Source organism: Phalacrocorax aristotelis, chromosome 11 (assembly GCF_949628215.1).
Source record: "Phalacrocorax aristotelis chromosome 11, bGulAri2.1, whole genome shotgun sequence".
NCBI lineage: Eukaryota > Metazoa > Chordata > Aves > Suliformes > Phalacrocoracidae > Phalacrocorax > Phalacrocorax aristotelis.
The window spans coordinates 16,925,280-16,943,705 of record NC_134286.1 but is presented as its reverse complement, the minus strand read 5'-3'; the positions used below and the strand labels follow the sequence as shown (position 1 = coordinate 16,943,705).

The window sequence follows — 18,426 nt, the reverse complement described above, 5'->3', positions numbered from 1 at the left end:
CCCGGCGCGGAGGGCCGGCGCCGGAAGGTGCCGCGCCGCGAGACTGAGGCGCGTCCCGGGACCGGCGGCTTATGGCGGCGCCTGCGGCTCGGCCGCTGCGTGCGTGAGGCGCTCGCCTTTTCCTCCATCCTCCTCCTTCCCGCCGCCATGACGGAGGAGCCGTACGAGAAGTTCCTGGCCCCCGAGGAGCCGTGTCCGCCGCTCTCGCACCAGCACCCGCCGCGGGGCGGCAGCTTGAGCCTGAGCGAGGAGGGCTGTCTGGACGTCAGCGACTTCGGGTGCCAGCTCTCCTCCTGCCACCGCACCGACCCGCTCCACCGCTTCCACTCCAACAGGTCCGCCCACCCGCGGGGACACCCGCGGCGACCCCCAGCCGCTGCCCGCCCGGCGGGCCCGGGCCGGGGCGGCGGCGGGGCCGGAGCTCCCCGGGCGGGAGGGCCGCGCTTCCCCGCCGCTGCCCTGCCCGGTGCTAGTCGGGCTGCGACCCTGCTCCGGTCGTCCTCGCTTGGCTTGCACATCCCTCGGCAGGGCTGCCTGCGAGCTGGGGCCGGTCCTGGCTCATAGCGTTACGGTTGTGGATCAGCGTGAGCTTGGTCCCTTGTTAAGATGTATTTATTCCTTCCCGAATGTCTTAAAACGCGGTTTTGAGCGCTGTAGGGTGGGCAACGAGAGAGGGGTGTGCTTATAATAATCAAAAACAGGCCCGGTGTGGATGCCAAGCAAACCTGTAGAGGTTTGGAATGAGTCAGGAGGCTTGGTGACTGCACCGATTCCTGCAGAAGCATTTCCATCCTATGCTACTAATTAAAGGCAAATTATTCTGCCTGTAATTTGTAGAAAAGGTCTATTCTAAAAATGCAAATGCAGCTCTATAAAGAAATTCCAGTTGTGCTTGTAAAATCACAACCAAAGAGTCCTGCTTGTCCAAGAACCTAATTCTGCCACTTATTTGTGCGTAGTATTAAACATGAATATAGCAATAGCTTTTTCTGAGAACAATTTCTGAGATTTCAGTCTTGGAACATACATATGGGGTAGTTTTAGTTCCTGTTCCAGAGTTGCAAGGTGCTTTTACTGGTTATTAGTGTCTCTACTGCACCATAATGAAGAGTGAATAATAAGGTAATCTTTCAATGAAATGGTATGAAAAGATGGAAATCATGCTTTAAAAGTGTCATTCGTGAGGGCAAGCTCTTTATTATAGATTCTTAAATGATTCAGCCTGAAGAGCCTTGATCAAATATGATACATTTTAATGATCTAGCTCTTATATGGTAAGACCCTAATTGTGACATGAACCGTAAGATGGATTCATAGCATTTCTGTAAGATAAATTTGTGATATTCACCAAAATTGTATTGAATTAACTTTTTACATTTCTCTTTGTATTGCCTTTCACTTCCCGAGTGTGTTATTCAGTCTTGCTCATTTTACAAACCCAGGTTTGTAACCCAGGCATCTTGGGTGGGTATTTCACTTCTCTGGGCAAGGACATGCCCTGTCTTGCACTGATGAAAGCATTGCAGATGCACGGCTCAATCTGTGGTGTTCGCATAAGGCTTTCTATTTTTTAAACTTACAAGTAATTTTAATGTAGTTCCCACTTCTTGTTAATCGAGTTGCCCCCAGCAAGGACAGCAGGTCCCCCGGAGGTATGAGCAGGTGAGGGCTGCCTGCCTGTACCTGCAGTGCTCCTGCATACATGGAGTATCTCTGCATAGTTGGTTGGTGGTAGAACCTCATCCTGTGTTTAGAAGGTCTGGCAGCTTTGTCTACCCTTATCTTTCATCGACATTCCGTGAATACTGAAACTGTCACAACATTTAAAAGCATGCTGCGTCACCATGCTTGTAGCCTGTTCTATACAGATTGATTGCCCTGCCTACAAAAGTCTGTACCAGTAAAACATCGCACCTGTATAAGGGATGCAGAAAGGGAGGGAGCGCAAGATCTCCTGGGTCTGCTAAAATAAAAGTTTTTGAAATGTGTTTAATGTTGGATAAAATCACTGCTAGCCAGATAGATGTGAGAGTGAGTTAATCGCAAGCATGTTCAGCCAACCTGGTACGCGGCTTAAGGAAGGACAGTGAGGGCCAGCCTTTCTGGGCAATGGCATTGCTCAGCTTCTGTGCTTGCATAGCGGAATGCTGTTCTAGTTAGCCAGGCTGGAGCGGATAGGCTGAGGGAACAGGAGATGAGAGCATGGGTTTGTGTGGTGGATTTTAGAAGCCCTTTTCAAATTGTTTTGGCCATATTGTGGTGCTGTGCTGACTCATAGTTGTATCAACCTGCTTTTCACCAATATGTAAAATTAATCCAGATACAGAGACTGATTTCATGAACTTGGTAAATTCTGGCTTACTCTCATTCGAGTAAAAACCCTGTTCTGTGAAGTTTGAGTCCTCAGTTGCTTTCCTTTAGAAACAGCATTAACCAGCTTTTAAAATTAAATTATGAGGGGGAAAAAAGTGTTTAGTTTTGCAATGGTAGCATTTTCACACAGGTCCTTTTCCCATCTTGCACTGTCTCATTCCAACAGCATATCCAATATTTTTGGCATTCAGAGATGAAAATAGTGACTATTGGAGCCTTGGGCATATTCATTATGCATTTCTCTATTAAGCCTTACTTTTGTGTGGCATTATCAACGTAGAATTTCTTTTTGACTCTTATTTGTCCTGAAGTCCAATTGATTTACTACTTAGTTTTGCTTATTTCACTTTACATGGAAGTTTAAATATCCCAATATCCATTTGGGAAATAATATTTTAAGTTCAGTGTATTTAAAAAACCAACCAACCAAAAAAACCCCTACAATTTACACACTACAGGTATCAGACCTCTGGAGTGGAAAGTGTTAATATATTAAAATAAAGGTGTAAATATACTAACTGTATGTGGATTTTTGCCTTGCCATTTTTAATGTTGCGTTCCCTTTGGTGCTGTTTATGGACCTTTAAAAATATTTTTAAATAGAATATTTCAATTTATGTAATTATAACTTCAGTAAAATCAATGTATAATGTTACTGACAAGCAAAGTGGAGATAGTTTTATGAGGCTTAAAAGAAGTAGGCATTTTTCAGGACACATGATGCTAATATGTTCACTGCTATTTGTTTTGTCCTGTTTTGCAGGTGGAACTTGACGTCTTGCGGAACCAGCGTAGCCAGCTCGGAGTGCAGCGAGGAGCTGTTCTCATCAGTTTCAGTTGGTGACCAAGATGACTGTTACTCTCTGTTGGATGACCAGGAGTTCACCTCTTTTGACTTGTTCCCTGAGGGCAGTGTCTGCAGCGATGTCTCGTCTTCTATCAGCACATACTGGGATTGGTCAGACAGTGAGTTTGAATGGCAGGTAAAATAGTTCCACTGTAAATGTAGAATTTTGTATAGGCTGTTAAGTGCTGGGTTTAGCTTTAATTCAAAAGTCCTCAACATTTGTTTCTTGGTAGCTACTGAACGTAAGAGCAGATATTTTCAGCAAAGAAGAAAATGTTTTGTTCCATTTTGTTCCAGTATTCTTAATCTGGAGGAGAGGCTGAAGGTCAGCTCTTCAAAGAGGGATGCCTACGCATTATGGTAGTTTAGTTTTAGACACCAGAATGTGTCTTGTAGCCCTGAGCTTAGATCCTTTGTACTGAGGATCTGCCCTGCTAATGAAATCTGATTATAGATGTCTGCTTCCAGTGATTTGGTCGTATTAAATCTTCCTTTGGAATGGAGCTAGCACCTAGGTAAAGCGTAGAAGCTCTTGCCACAGCCTATTTCCACTTTTTCTTCTGTGACAGTGAGAGTACAGAGCTCACTTTCTATCACCAGGATGGGAAAAGTGTGAAGGTGAATCAAATCCTGCTTTTCCTTAGTCTGTACTGGATGCTGTCCTGCTCAGGTATCTCTTATTTGTGGTAGTTGTCTTTGCTCATCAATTGTGAGATGCAGATCTTTTCATATATTATAGACTTATTTATATTATAGACTTAAATCAACTGTGAACGTATACGTAACTTTGAAATAGGAAATGTGGCGCTTCAGAGTACACCGAGGAATACTTTTAAATTTTCTTATAAGGCTTAGTCAAAGCATGTACAGAGTCTCCTAAGTGTAGGATAAGGAATGAAAACACTGATTTCAAGAAAGCCAACCTGTTCTGGCAGATGCAAATGAACTTAAGATAACAAGGACTGATATTAGCTCTGAACTTCTTGCTGGTTTAGTCGAACCGCTAGTCTCTCTGTATATTGTATTACAGAAGTTACAAGTGCATTTGTAAAATGCAGCCTGTAGGAACAACTCAGACTGGATCCCAAAGATTCAGAGCTTCACCGAGTTGTGAAATTCTAAGTGCCTGATAAACTTGGCGATTGTTTTGAAAAGAATCAATTTCCCGTGTCTTAGTTAGCGGGCAGCATGTTTGATTAGTAAGTAGCTTTTTTAAATTGTTCTTTGTTTTTTAAAACAAGCATTTTTTAAGAGACATACTAGATGTTTGGACTTGTAGAATTTTGGAAAGACTTTTTTGTAGCTCTTTATGCTTTTATCTGGCAGAATCTGAGCATGAGTAATCCAACTGTCACGCTTTGACTGGAAGCACATTCAGAAATTACATGTCAGTTGTATAAATGAAGCCAGCTAAAGTTCTGCAGTTGCTTCCAGGAAAATGACAGTGATTTTAATTGAATTGTCTTGTGTAATTTTGGGTGTGGTATAAATTACAAAGCTACTTTGAAATTATTTTCCTTAAACTAGACTTATTCTTTAAAATGGGAGGTTTAGATTTAGGTTTGGATTGTAATGGACAGTTTCCACTGATGGAGGAGGGAAACAATTGAAATGCCACATCATTCTGCTGTGTTCTTAAATGCAGATTTTTAAAAAGAGGATTGATAAGTAGAGAGTAGTGTGAATTGAGTTTGCACTTGCTCTTTGTTGGAATATTCAAAGGAGTACTGCAGGGTTATGAGTAATTATTAAGAAGTTGTTAGAGTGCATAGATAAGCCATGCTTTGCTAATTTGATGGCATGTTTTGAATTGTTAATAGTGTTAGAATGACTTTAAATCTGCCTACTGTATTCTAAGGCTTTGTTCTTTCTCTTGCATGCTACAAGTTGCCTGGCAGCGACATTACAAGTGGGAGTGATGTACTTTCTGATGTGATACCTAGTATTCCGAGCTCTCCTTGTCTGCTTCCAAAAAAGAAAAACAAGCATAGGAATCTCGATGAACTTCCATGGAGTGCAATGACAAATGATGAACAGGTGAAACTGCCTTTTTTTTCCTGTGTGAGAACTGTAATATACAAAAGAACTTTCAATTAGTGCCACATCTTAAAAGACACACTGGTTGCTGTAGGTGTGAATGTAGACCTGCGCAATACTGCTTGACTCTTGAAACTAAACCGTCCTGTTCTTTGCATCTGTAGTAGGCAGTTTAACGTGTACTCAAGTTTTCACCCTGAGTTTTTGAGGATACTCGGTGAGGCTCGAATTGTAGGAAATATGATATTTGGGCACACTTTATTCTTTTGGTCCTCTTTTCTGTCAGTCATTTAGAATCAACAATACTTTAAAATGACCTCCCTTTCTTTGGGTCCTAGGTTGAATATATTGAATATTTGAGTCGCAAAGTCAGTACAGAGATGGGCCTTCGAGAGCAACTTGATATTATTAAAATTATTGATCCTACTGCTCAGATCTCACCTACAGATAGTGAATTCATTATTGAATTGAACTGTCTCACAGATGAAAAACTGAAACAGGTGAGTTAAGATTTGTATACATCTTTGGGGTTTCACCATCTGATACGTCTTACAAAATCTCTTACAGAGTTGTGATCAGTTTTTATACAGAATCATTAGATACAGGGAGATAAACTAGAGCACAATATTGTCAATGAGGAATAACAGAGTTCAAAAGCGTATTGTATGTATTAAAGCTTTATATGAAAGGCTGTGGTTATGTATTCTCAGTATGTGTTAAGCCTAAGGTGGTGTGTGTGTGTGTGTGTAATGAGTTATGCTGTGGGCCCAGTACTGCTTATGACAAAGTGCATTCCATTTCATGACCATCAACTGGTTGAGGATCTTAATTTGCTCACTGAATATAAAGTAGCATTTAGAATCATAGAATCATTAAGGTTGGAAAAGACCTCTAAGATAATCAAGTGTAACCGTCAACCCAACACCCCCAGGCCTCCTAAACAACATCCTCAAGTGCCCCGTCTACACGTTTTTTTGAACACCCCCAGGGATGGCGACTCTACCACCTCCCTGGGCAGCCTGTTCCAGTGCCTGACCACTCTTTCAGCACACAAATTTTCCTTAGTATCCAATCTTAACCTCCTCTAGCGCAACTTGAGGCCATTTCCTCTTGTCCTATCACTAGTAAGCTGGAAGAAGAGGCCAACACCCTCCTCGCTACAACCTCCTTTCAGGTAGCTGTGGAAAGCGATAAGGTCTCCTCTTGGCCTCCCCTTCATCAGGCTAAATAACCCTAGCTCCATGGTCAGAGGTGTGGGTTTGGTTTACTGTCTTGCTCGAGCTATGGCAGTCAAGTGCAGGGCTGCCCAACAGATACCCCAGACTGCACCGATCCTATGGTTTGTGTACCTTAATATACCTTTTTCATTTTCCACTTGATCCTTTAAGTGGGATTAAGAGTTTAAAATTTAAGGATTAAGAGTTAAGACTCCAAACGATTGGAATTTGTCGGGGAAGACCAAAAATGTCATGTAAAAAGGGATGTAGAAAAAGGCATTCTAAAATTGTTACAAAAATACAGATTATAACAAAGAAGGGTACCTGATTGGTACAGTAGATACATCGTCTTAGTCTTTGTTCTATTGTGATGTGTTGTTGGGAAAAGATGCAGTATCCAAACAAGCTGGACTCCTCAGTGATACTCTGCATTTGTGAATATGATGAAGATAAAGATTGAAAACGGAAAACATTCACTGCTCTTATGGCCTTGGCCTATTTCGTATTTCAAACGCTTTGTGAGTATCGTTTTAAAGTAGAAAAGTACTGCTTTCCTCACAGCTGCTGCTGTTTGAGTATACCTAGCAAAATAAAGGGCTGTGATACATTAGGTAAACAACTTAGTTCAGCTGAACTTGGCTGATACTCCTGTTTGGTGTTACAATAATTTACTATTATGTAGTAGAAAACTTGAGGGGCAGGAGAGGGGAGAAAACCCCAAAATCTCTTACGTAGTTTTCTTCCTTCTGTAATGAAGTTAATATTAACTTAGCTCTTAGTTAAGTTCTCTTGACGACTGCCAGATGGCTTGGGATTGAAGCAGCCACACCAAAATGTTTTAAAACAAACTGAACTGATACAATAACTTGATCTTTATTAGTAGGCAAATGGTGTTTTTCCCATGAAAAGGAGTATCTCAGTACAGTATTTATCAGGCTTCAGTAATTCTGCTGCCTCTCTTCTAAAGGTGAGAAACTATATCAAGGAACATGGACCTCGTCAACGGTCTGCAAGGGAAGGCTGGAAGAGGAGTAGCTACAGTTGTGCAAGTACCAGTGGTGTGAGTGGTGCCAGTGCCAGCAGCAGCAGTGCCAGCATGGTCAGCTCAGCAAGCAGCAGTGGTTCTAGCATTGCGAACTCTGCTTCAAACTCCAGTGCCAACATGAGTCGAGCGCATAGCGATAGTAATTTGTCCACAAGCGCTGCAGAAAGAATCCGGGATTCAAAAGTAAAGTTTCTAATTATGTACATGTGTATTAACTGTCCAACTTGTTAATGTTGCTTATGTGATCTTAACTGGGATATTTGTACTGAAGGAGCGTGGTTAGTAACTGAGGATCTGCTGAAGTTATCTAGCTAAACCAATGCTGTTTCCTCTGACATGACCATAAGGAATTTAAACTCGTGCTCTTCCCATCACTTCTCTTCTAAGGGAAAGCCTGATGTTTCTATGTCGTAGATCTTCTATGCTTGTGTTTAGATTAAGGTGAGGGGGGGTGAATAAAGGCCTATGCATCTAACTTGATTCTTTGAATGAACACACAGTTTTACCAAAAAAATTTATTCAAGATTGATCTACCTAATCTAGGAGATTTCTGGAGAGTGAAGGCTGTCTTGGTTGAGGTTTTTCTTTCCCCAACTAGAAGTTTCATCAGGCTTTTTGAATCTTTTTTGGTTTATTCTTCCAACATGTTTCATGAGATTACTTGGTGAGGAGTGACTTACTGAAGCATGTTTCAACTCTAGTAGTACTGTGGCACTTGTTTCCATAATCTCAATGTCAAGTGTGGAGGAGAGGAGCAGTTCCTGCTTGCTTTTCAACATCTCAGGTCATTTTTGTAAGACACTAACATTTCCCATGCAATAGGGATTCTTGGGATCAGTGATCAGCTGTGCAACATCCCAGGGTGATGCTGTGCCACATAACTCAGATGTGGTAAATGGCCTTGATGTTTTAACACTAGATACAATTTTGGATGAATGTTTGCACCACCTCTGAGAATTCATTCTAGTTGCTTTCTAGAGCAGGTGTTATTTTAGAGGTTACCTTGTATTTGTCAGCTTTAAAGGTGGTTTCTAATCTACAGAACAGAATCTTATATTTTGTCTTGTCTGTATTTTGACAGAAACGTTCCAAGCAACGGAAGCTACAGCAAAAGGCCTTACGCAAGAGACAGCTGAAAGAACAAAGACAAGCTCGTAAGGAAAGACTGAGTGGATTATTTCTTAATGAAGAAGTGCTCTCTTTAAAAGTGACTGAGGAGGACCATGAAGGAGATGTGGATGTTTTAATGTGACAGGGGTGAATTTATCAGTGTTCTTTCTAAGCCTTAAATGTATTATCCTTCTTGTTTACATATATTTCTTGACCAAATCTTGATTAGTGTTAACAGTGTAAACCAGATCTTTTCTCAAGTGTAATTTTGGAAAGAAGGTCTAAGTATTGAGTAACTTCAGCTTTTTGAGACTAATTTTGCAACAAAGGATTCAGAAACTTAACTGACTTCTGAAAAGCTGCTCAATAGATACAATTTTAAGGACACTTGAACTTGCCTACCATGCTAACTTACCTGCAAGACATAAGTCTAGGGGTGCTTTTGGATGACACTAAGCATGCGTTACTATGCTTCAGCCTTTTTGGTTTTTCCAGCTTTGAGTTAATATTACACTTGGCTTGTTTTGTCTTCCTTTCCCATTATTAGGAAGCTTGTTTAGCATGAGGAAAAAATCTTCAGCTCTATAGGGCTTTCTTCAGTCTTGCTCTAGGATCATACAAAATCAAGGTACTGTGATAAATCCTTTTCTAGAAGTTGCAATTTAAACTACACAGAAAACAAGAGGCAGGACTTCTAACGCAGGCAGTCTAACACAAATAATGCCTGCTAATGTAGTTCTTTAGGGAGCAATTAGGATTCAAAAAACCAACTTGCAAGCTTAGTCTTTAGAAAGTTACTTTGCTGCTCAGTATCTTGTAGTATGATTGCTACTAAGGGTTGACTAGTACATCCCTAGTATTGCTATGAAAAGATTAAAATAAAAACATCTTTATGCATTGAACGTACACTAATCTGCAATTAAGTTGTCTAGGACACTACTTAAAAACACTACTGGAGAAAGAAGTGCAAACAAGTGGCACGCAGCTTTGGTGGCTTTTTTCCCCAGAAGCTTGTCTGAATAGATTCATGTTGTTGGCAAGAGAACTTAATCAATGCAACTGTGCTTTTTAATTGTGTGTTTAGCTGAGGATGTGTCTTCTGTGTGGGTTGTTACACCATTATGTGTTTCAGAATTCTCCGTTTGTTGCCTGTTGGCTTTTCTCAAATTTCTCTTGCTAAGAAAATGAGGTAAGATTGTGGCTTTCAGGCAGGGAGGTAAAAGTAGTTTTAACCTGTTTCCTAATTGTGACAATCTGTAAGGTGACTTTTGTCATTATCTTGGAACTACTTGTTACAGACCTCCTTCCCCCCACAGCTGAGATAAAAATGATACTTCTAAACTTCAACATGAAACTTAAAATATTATACAAGTATTTTCTACTTCCAAGTTTAGGAAGTAACTTTTCATTATCGTGATGCATTATTACTTTCATTTTGCTCTTGTGAATTAAGGAGTTTGGCAGTTTAGTGTGGCCACAGGCACCTGTAATAGCAGGATACAGCCCAGTCCTGCAGAATTGGATGACCAACTTTATCTAGGACTACGCATATTCATTTTGCATGTCCTGCACAGACTTACTAGCCCTGACAGCTGAAGTGTTTTTCTTTCAGAAGTGGCATTCCTCAAAATAAACAGACCAGTAAAATACCTGAACAGTAGTCCTGAAAGGCCTTTGATAAGAAATAAATGAGGTCCATAGTCAAACTACTATGTGTGAACTTAGTCACTGCTACCGCTGCTAGACGACAGGTACCCAGACTTGGCCATTGACTGGTTAAAAGCTATGTAATGTAATTTTAAACGCGAGTGTTAGCTATCCCATATGGCCAGTTATTTGGCCACTAACCAGAAGTGACCATTACCTGTCAGTATTTGCTTGCACTGCACTATAGCTGGTTGTTGCCTCCCTTCTTCAAGTAGGAACAATAACAAAAACTTCTTAATAGTATACAAGTTCCTCAGAATTTAGATTGACTTAAACCTGGAGATTCTTTTAAATATCTTGGATGGAACAAAAAATTGAACTGCTGTCAGTTCAGCTAATTTCAGGGTACAGTTGTTGAACTCCTGCAACTTACCAAGGCTATAATGGCTGAATTCATCATGAAACATTTCACTGTGTGTACACTGTCACCGTTCAGTTACAACTTTTATTTTCTGCAGTGACTTTGAAATGTGATTTTTTTTTTTCTGAAGAAAAATTCGCACTTAATAGGGTAGAGAATTGAGACACTGAAATGAATTTTAAGAAAGGTGCAGTATCTCAGAGTGGTGGAGCATGAAAGCGTGTCACTTTATTCTGTTTCAGCAGCTCTTCAGAGTTCAAAATCCCTCAGGCTTTGTTGAGAGAAACCCCCCTCATTTTGAGGTAACAGTTCTTCTTAGTCACCTGTCTACTAGCTTCCAGAGGTCGTGAAATGAGGGAGGATAGTATTTCTTAATCTTAGTTTGAGCATGTAACAATAATTTAATCCAAGTGATTAGATGGTCCAGTTGCTCATCTGTTACATTACATGAAAACATCCTGTGTACCACGGTAGCTGATTGTGGTATGTCATCTCCAGCTGGGTACTTCAGTCACTTGTGTGACAGTTAAAACAACAGAAAAGAGTGGATTTCCAGGGGTTCCATGGTAATAATTTATAGCTCTGTAATATTGTAGTCCCAGGATGCTTATAACCTAAGAATCCAAAACTCTGAATGTTCTGCTAAGAATGCAGAATAACATCTGGCTTACCTGAATGTGGTCTTTGCCGAGTACTTGGCATCTCAGAGAATCAGGCCTGAAGTAGCTGTGGGATTCGAGAGAACTAATGACAAACTCCTTTTGTTGAAGGACGAGGTGGTTTTCTCAGATTCTTGTCTTTCCCTGCAATATGCTGTTTGCTTACCCAGGGGAGTGGTTGAGTCACTGTCCCTGGAGGTATTTAAAAGGCCTGTAGATGTGGTGCTTAGGGACATGGTTTAGTGGTGGGCTTGGCAGTGTTGGATTTACGGTTGGGCTCGATGATCTTAAAGGTCTTTTCCAACCTAAATGAGTCTATGATTCTATGAATTTGCATTGGATACCTGTGGCATTAGTCAAAACAGTAGGAATTTTAGTTAAACCTGGTCTTGTCGATTTGAGTGTTGGCTGTCATGGCTACCATGTCATTCTGCGGGAAGTTATCTACAGATTATTGGGCTCAGATAGATAAAGAAGAGTAACAGACTGCTAAAATCTGGATTCTTATTAGTGCTTTTTCAAAAAAGAATAAAATCTCTGCTTTTTATTCACAGATAAAAAATGTCAAGCTTAAAAGCAAAATAGAGGCAAATAGGAAAAAGCTCATCTTTGTATGGCTCCACGGTACCGAAGCTGTATATCTAGGTGCTTTGTACCCACTGTAATATGAATGTAACCAGTTTACACTCTGTAACGTTAACGGTTTGCTACCATGGTAACTTTTTCTCTAAAAAGGCTTAGAAGGAGCACTGAAAGTCTGATTGCAATAGGACTGTAAACAATAGAGAACATTCTTTTTCTAATATGATTTTAAATATGAGGAAGAAAGCTAGCTGACTGACAAACCTGTCTAATTTTTGTGTGTGTATCTAATGTCATCCTTTGTCTCTGTTAAGATATTATCTATTTTTCTTTATCTGGGAAGCTGCTTAGAAGATGGTTATAGTATTCTCAGTATGGGGCGCTCACTAAGAAGAGCAAGAAGAGTCTTCGCAAGACTTTCCTGGGCTTAACTTTTAGTTCTCATATTGTGGTTTGAAACCTGTGAAGATCATTCTCTGGGGAAAAAACAAACCAACCAACCTGCTTGAACTTATTCACATGCATTTACATCAGAGGTGCATATACAATATAGAAGCATAAAAATGGCAATATTTACTGTTCATCTATGCTGAATGGCCTGAAGCCATTTCTTTTCTCTTAACACTTTCAGCTTTGAAATCAGTTCACATGTTGGTCTATAAATATTAATAAACCTGACTGTTTTAGGGGGCTCTTGAAGTTCATTCTTGTAAGCCAGATTCTCGTGGTGAATGGTGTTAGACCGCTTGGCAGGTAAGCTACAGAACATTAAACCATTCTTGGTCATAGAGAAGACAAGTCAACATGCAATTTTCCATTTAAGGATTGCAAAAATAGTTTATTAAGCTACGGAGGGCAAATCCTAGCAATATTCAAAGCTTGTCTGGATTGACTATTAACTCTGATTAATCATACTTGCATTCTCTCTCATCTGGCTAACTTCAAAACATTTCCAATTTACAAATACATTCTTCAATTAAAAAAAAAAATTTTAATGTTGAAGCCTTGAATATAGTTAATAACCAAAGCAAGGGGAAAGTGGGGGTTTGATTTTTTTTTTTAATTTAATTTTTAATTTTTGGGGGGAGAGATTGGGGTATAGATTAGAGTATATGGTACTGCTTAAACAGAGAGCGTTTTTTTCCCCAGGTTCTCTGCTAATTCTATTGCTAAAATGCACTTTTGTAAGAAAACTGTCCTCTGTACATTCTGTATCTACTTTCCACAATGTTTATAGAGATTTTTCTGAAGTTGTGAAGGACTTACTGAAAGCTGCAGTGCTCGTGACTGACGCTGTTGACTTCAAGTTTTCAATGTATTCGAAAATAGTTACATGCATATTGAAGTACAGGTTGGAATTAAAACTGATGACATAGCAAAGATATTCTGATGAAACTATGTGCTATCTTCTTCAGAGCAGCAGGGTTCCGATGTAGGGGTTGCACACTCACTGTTCAGGCAGTGAGTACAAATAAAGTGGCACATGTTAACTGTTCTTGTGGCAGAAGGCAGACCAGTCCCTCTTTAACTAGTGTGGTTTGTTGTCCACAAAATCTGATCAGAATTGTTTCACAGGAAGACAATTACTTGTTGTGAACGATACAGCCCAAGACCTTGTACTGAAGGCTGTCTGCCCTTAGCTTTGATTTCTGTGCCAGAGCATTTTTTTTATAGATATGCTATGTACTGTGTAGCTGAGGGCATAGGGATCACTTTTGTTGCCAGCAATAACTCTGAATCTTTCTGCTGTCACCCTCTGTACCCATAGCCATCAAACCACCACCTATCCTGTGATGTTTAAAATACCTAGTAGGGCTTCCAAGCTGACAACCTACCACGCTCTCACAGTTCATCCTGCAGGTACTTGTGTGTCACTATTGTAAATCCAGGTCTCACTTGCTACAGCAGAAGCAGGTGTGCTCAGGGATTCCCGTAGTCCCAGCGATGCACACCAAGACACGCAGCACCAGCAAGGACACGGCGGTGGCAATGGCTTTGCAATCACCAGTGTTTGAGTTAGCCACAGCGAGGACACTTGCCAGCCTGTATGTTCTGTGTTGTCCATGAACCAAATTTGCCTTCTGCAATACTGGAGTTTCAAGTGTAATATTACAAAAATTCCTTTTTCCCCTTGGAATCCAGCGGAAAAATTCTGAAAACCTGAGAAGAGAATAGCTGTCATAAGGGTGTCTTCCTCAGTGTTCAGGAGGTCTCCTGCGGCCTCTCAGGGATCTAAACTGCCCTGTTCATCCCAGCTAAGGCTCATCAAACGCTTATGGAAGTTGATTCTCATCACACACAGAAGTTAAAACTGATGAAATGTTACCATCCCAGCCTCTTTCCGTAGATATTGAGGGATGGAGAGGGACAGACGAGGGCAGAAACACTGCGTGTCACAGCAAGTCTTGTCAAACTGTCAGCGACCTTTAACTGTAGATTCTGCAACTGGGAGACTGCAGAAGCTATTGTTCTTGTGTTGCTTTGCCTTCAGCAACCTGTTTGTGGTTTTCTTCTGTTTTCACCCAAAGGTGATTGACAGCGCAGAGTGCTTTGCAGCAAAACAAATTGAAATGTTATCAAGGTCCTTGACACGTTGTGGTGGTTGCTTGTAGTGTGCTCCCTTACACTCCCTGCGTAGCACCAGGGAGCTGCAGGGATATTGATGCTTATGCTTTCTCAATCACAGGATCCTGGTGAACTGGTCTGCAGTGCTTTGGACTTGTGAACTTTCCCAGTAAGTCCTGTTTCAGCAGTCCTTTACCGAGGTAACAGTTGCATGGATGGTTGTTACACCTCCTGGCAGACAGCTGCCTATCTGTCAAGCGAGGTCATGGTCACAACTAAACATGGCATGTTATGGGTCTCTTATTGACCCTTAATTATCTCCTTAAATGTTTCTTCATTTATCTCTGAAAAGCATCAAGTTTCACTGCAATAAGAGAGTCTCATTTGATAGCCAAGCACTATTTGGGCACAAGCTGAACCAAAATTTCTATGCTGGCAAAATATTTATGAACTTCCTTTCCTAAAGTGTTAGGGGAAGATGGCATTGGCTATGATCTTGCTGTCCTCAGCCCTCTCTTACTGCTGTCCTGAATGGTACACTTGGTCCAAACATGTCCCAGTGCAGAAATAGTTACAGTTAGGTTTCCTGAGATCCTTTGTGTGTGCTCTGAAGTATCCTGTGTCCTACTGGAGAGAAAGCTTTTTTTTTCACCTCCTTCCAGAACATCCGTCTCTCATAAATAGCTTCTCCGGTGCTGAGATCAAATTTAAATTCAACTCTGCACTTCTGATCAGTGATCTCGTTTCATGCTCTTTTCTATATGCTGCAGTGGCTTGCACTTGGCAGCATCGCTGGTGTAAAAACTTATTTCTCATAACGCAGACCACGCTCCTGAGGCTGAAGTGTCATAATTCACCTTGGCAGTAGGGTCTTTCTAATGCTCCTTCAGTTGGAGGACCTGCTGTATTGCTACAAAGTTTCTCGAAAAAAGCACTCGTATTGCTGTAGCTGGGATCTAGAGTTTGACCACCGCTTTGCTGGGGTTTGACCGCCGGGTCGGCCACTCGCCCGTGTGCGGTGTCGCTAGAGGGAGCGCCGTAGCCGCCTCGCTCGCCTGGGAGACTACCTGAAAGCCAACGCTTTCCTTTATGCTTTTATGTCCTATTAAAAATACTAGGGGGATTTGCTTCTCCTCTTATGCTGTTTTCGAAAGAGGAATGTGTCTGTTAAGAGTTAGTTTTACAATAATAACATTTCAGTGACTAGGGTAAAAAAAAATTGCTTTTTCTGTTTGTGGTGACTGCTAATTCCTGCCTGGTAGTGCTTATTGCAATTGAGAGATGGAAGCATGTTCCTGTTTAGTGTTAACTTTTGTAGGCACACTGTATTGCTGCTTTAAATTTCCTGGTCTCTGTTTCAAATTCAGCCTTCCTCAATGGGGGCTGAGAATTTTGCAGCTGAAAATGTTAGGTGATGATAGAAGACAAACAGTCAGCTTTTAACGCGCTGTCTCATAAGTTAGATACCTGTCTGTCTGTGGGAGGCAGGGGAGAGAAGATGTAGCTTGACTACCTTTATTTTTTTTGAATAATAACATTTGAATAAGGCTTTGGGGCTTCTTTTGGAGCAAAGGAAAATACTGCTTCAACAGGAGCTGTTCTCTAGTTATCTTTTTTTTCCCTTCTCTCTACTTGTCTGGCAATTATTGCTACCTTTTCAAAAGGTCACTAATGCATATTATAACTGCAGAAAACATGTGAGGAGTTCTCCCTGGTATCTCAGGTTCGTTCTTGGAAGTCAAGCTTTTAATGGTCCTGTGCAGAATTACGAAGGCATTGAGCACTCGTACGTGGTTGTGCAGGTATGCTAGTGACTCATCCTCTTCTATCTCTGTGTCAGTAGCTGTCAAAAAAAACAAAATGCAAAGGGAAATACAAGTTCTAGTCATCAGGTGAAATACTTATTTAGACAAATCTTTGCTCAGTGTATGGCTTATAAGGTCTTTAGTTTAAAATTGTCATGTTACTATAGTAGAGAAATACTTTCTCATGTTCAGCTGGGAAACTGCTGCCAGCAGGCCTTGGGCATGCCGGCTGGTTGCAGGGTGATCTGAGGCAGCTTGCTGGAAACAGTGTGTCTGGTCCTTGCATTAGCCATGCTTCCGTAAGTAAAAGCAGTATCCTCTCAGTTCTGAGTTCTTTTCACAGAGCATCATCATGCAAACCCTGTGACCCAGCGAGGTTCACCTTCACAGCATACTTGGCTGCTGTTTCTTCAGCATTGGGAAAACTGATGTCATTGGCCTTGCACTTGTGGAATCCTGGACTTCATAAGCACAAGCACTGCCTTTCTCCTGATTGCTACAGCATGGCCTTGCAAGAAGACAGGACGCTTCTAATCATACCAGTTGGTTAAATATTGCTATCTGAGTTTAATGAGGTGCATTATACCGGTACATCGTCAAAATATAAGTTGTCTTATGTCTAGCAGCAGTGTGCTGCTGCTGCTGTGGAAGAGTTGCAGTGACTTGGTGCTCAGATGCACTTTTCCTTTGAAAATGGGGAGCTGATCTGAAGGGTTGTTAGTTCCACTCTGACCACAGTGTAAAGTTACTTGTGAATGCTTTGCTTCTCTCTCCTTATTGATGGCTTGTAAATATGGAAAAATACAGAGCAAATGGTCTGAAGGCTGCAGTGTCAAGTTCAAAATAGCAGTTTAGCATCTGTATAGATGTCTGTAACGTGGCTCCTGTGAAGGTACGCTGCCTACTCAGGCTCTCAGTAGCAGATTCTGAAGTCATTAATTCTAGGATGTCTCCGCTAGGGAAAATGGGTGCCCAAATAATCTTGAAAGGAGGGAGCGAAGTTTTAAATCATGATTGCAGAGTAAAGAGCTTTAGAACGTGACATGTAGCTGTTAATGTCTGCATAGCTCTCTTGTTTTTCTTGTCACCTAGTTCCTGTCTATATACTTCCTGAAAACAGTAAGTAGCGAGTACAACATGGCAGTTCATCCCAGGAGTTGCTGAAAAGGTATTTTGAATTCATCGTAGACCCTCCTAGTTATTCAGGTAATTCTAATTTCTTGTTATTTGTTCCCATTCTTAGTTTAAAGGCAGTTGATCTAGTCCTTGCTTTCTTTGATCAGTATAGAAACAAATAGATTAGTCACAGGGTTGTGTTTCACCTTCCATTGTTTATAATAGGAGCAAAGAAAGAGCTGAGACAAGTTCATTTTAATAGCTGGCCAATTTTGATGTGTGGACAGCTTCTTTCAGACAGTTTAGATTACTTTGTAGGTTTGATGTCTCCTGCGTTCAAGAAATCTCTAAAGGTGTAATGCATGAATGACTATCTCAAGGAACATAGAGTAAGCAAGAACTCCTAATGACAGGTGTATTCTTTGGGCAATAAATGCTCCACATGCAAGACAGTGTTGTGCATGTCCAAAGACCTTGTACTTGACCTTTTTCCTAAGCCAGAGCACGGTAGTGTGTTCACTACCTGGCTGGTACCTTCTGGCAAGAGCAGTGTGAGCTGATTGGCAGTTACTATAGATTATTTTTGCTTAGAACTTCACAACTCTTGGATGGTTCCGCTTGGCAACTCCTCTCTCATTGTGGAGAATTGTGGAGAATCTAGCTGCAGTCTCAGTGTAAACCTTGTGTTTCCCAGATGGCTGTGTGATTCCTAGTGTTAGACATATTGCTGACCCGAGCAAAAACATTGTGTGTTGGGGGGGGGGGGTCTAAAAACTTGTGAATTATGGTGCTGACTAGATGACTTTCCCCATACAGACACGAGTATATTTATTATGGTCAGCTAATGACTCCCTTCTGAAAGCATAATTGAACACTAAAGTTGATCAGATTGTAATGTATTTATTTAATGTTCTTTAAATCATGTTCGATATTGAGCCAGCTCTGTTTTGAAATGGTCCCTGTCTGGTGTTACAGAGATCCAGGGCCTATCATGTCCAGGAC

The 18,426-nt window shown here is 41.1% G+C and overlaps 1 protein-coding gene across 1 annotated transcript; it reads left to right on the top strand.

The window, feature by feature from the left end:
* Positions 1-2: 2 nt before the first annotated feature.
* FAM199X (family with sequence similarity 199, X-linked) lies at positions 3-12,629 on the top strand. Its single transcript, XM_075107088.1, has 6 exons — positions 3-335; positions 3,137-3,356; positions 5,108-5,257; positions 5,596-5,757; positions 7,442-7,702; positions 8,601-12,629. Exons 1-6 carry the CDS (start codon positions 148-150, stop codon positions 8,769-8,771), a joined length of 1,152 nt encoding a protein of 383 aa, XP_074963189.1. The 5' UTR covers positions 3-147; the 3' UTR covers positions 8,772-12,629.
* The last annotated feature ends 5,797 nt before the right edge of the window (positions 12,630-18,426 follow it).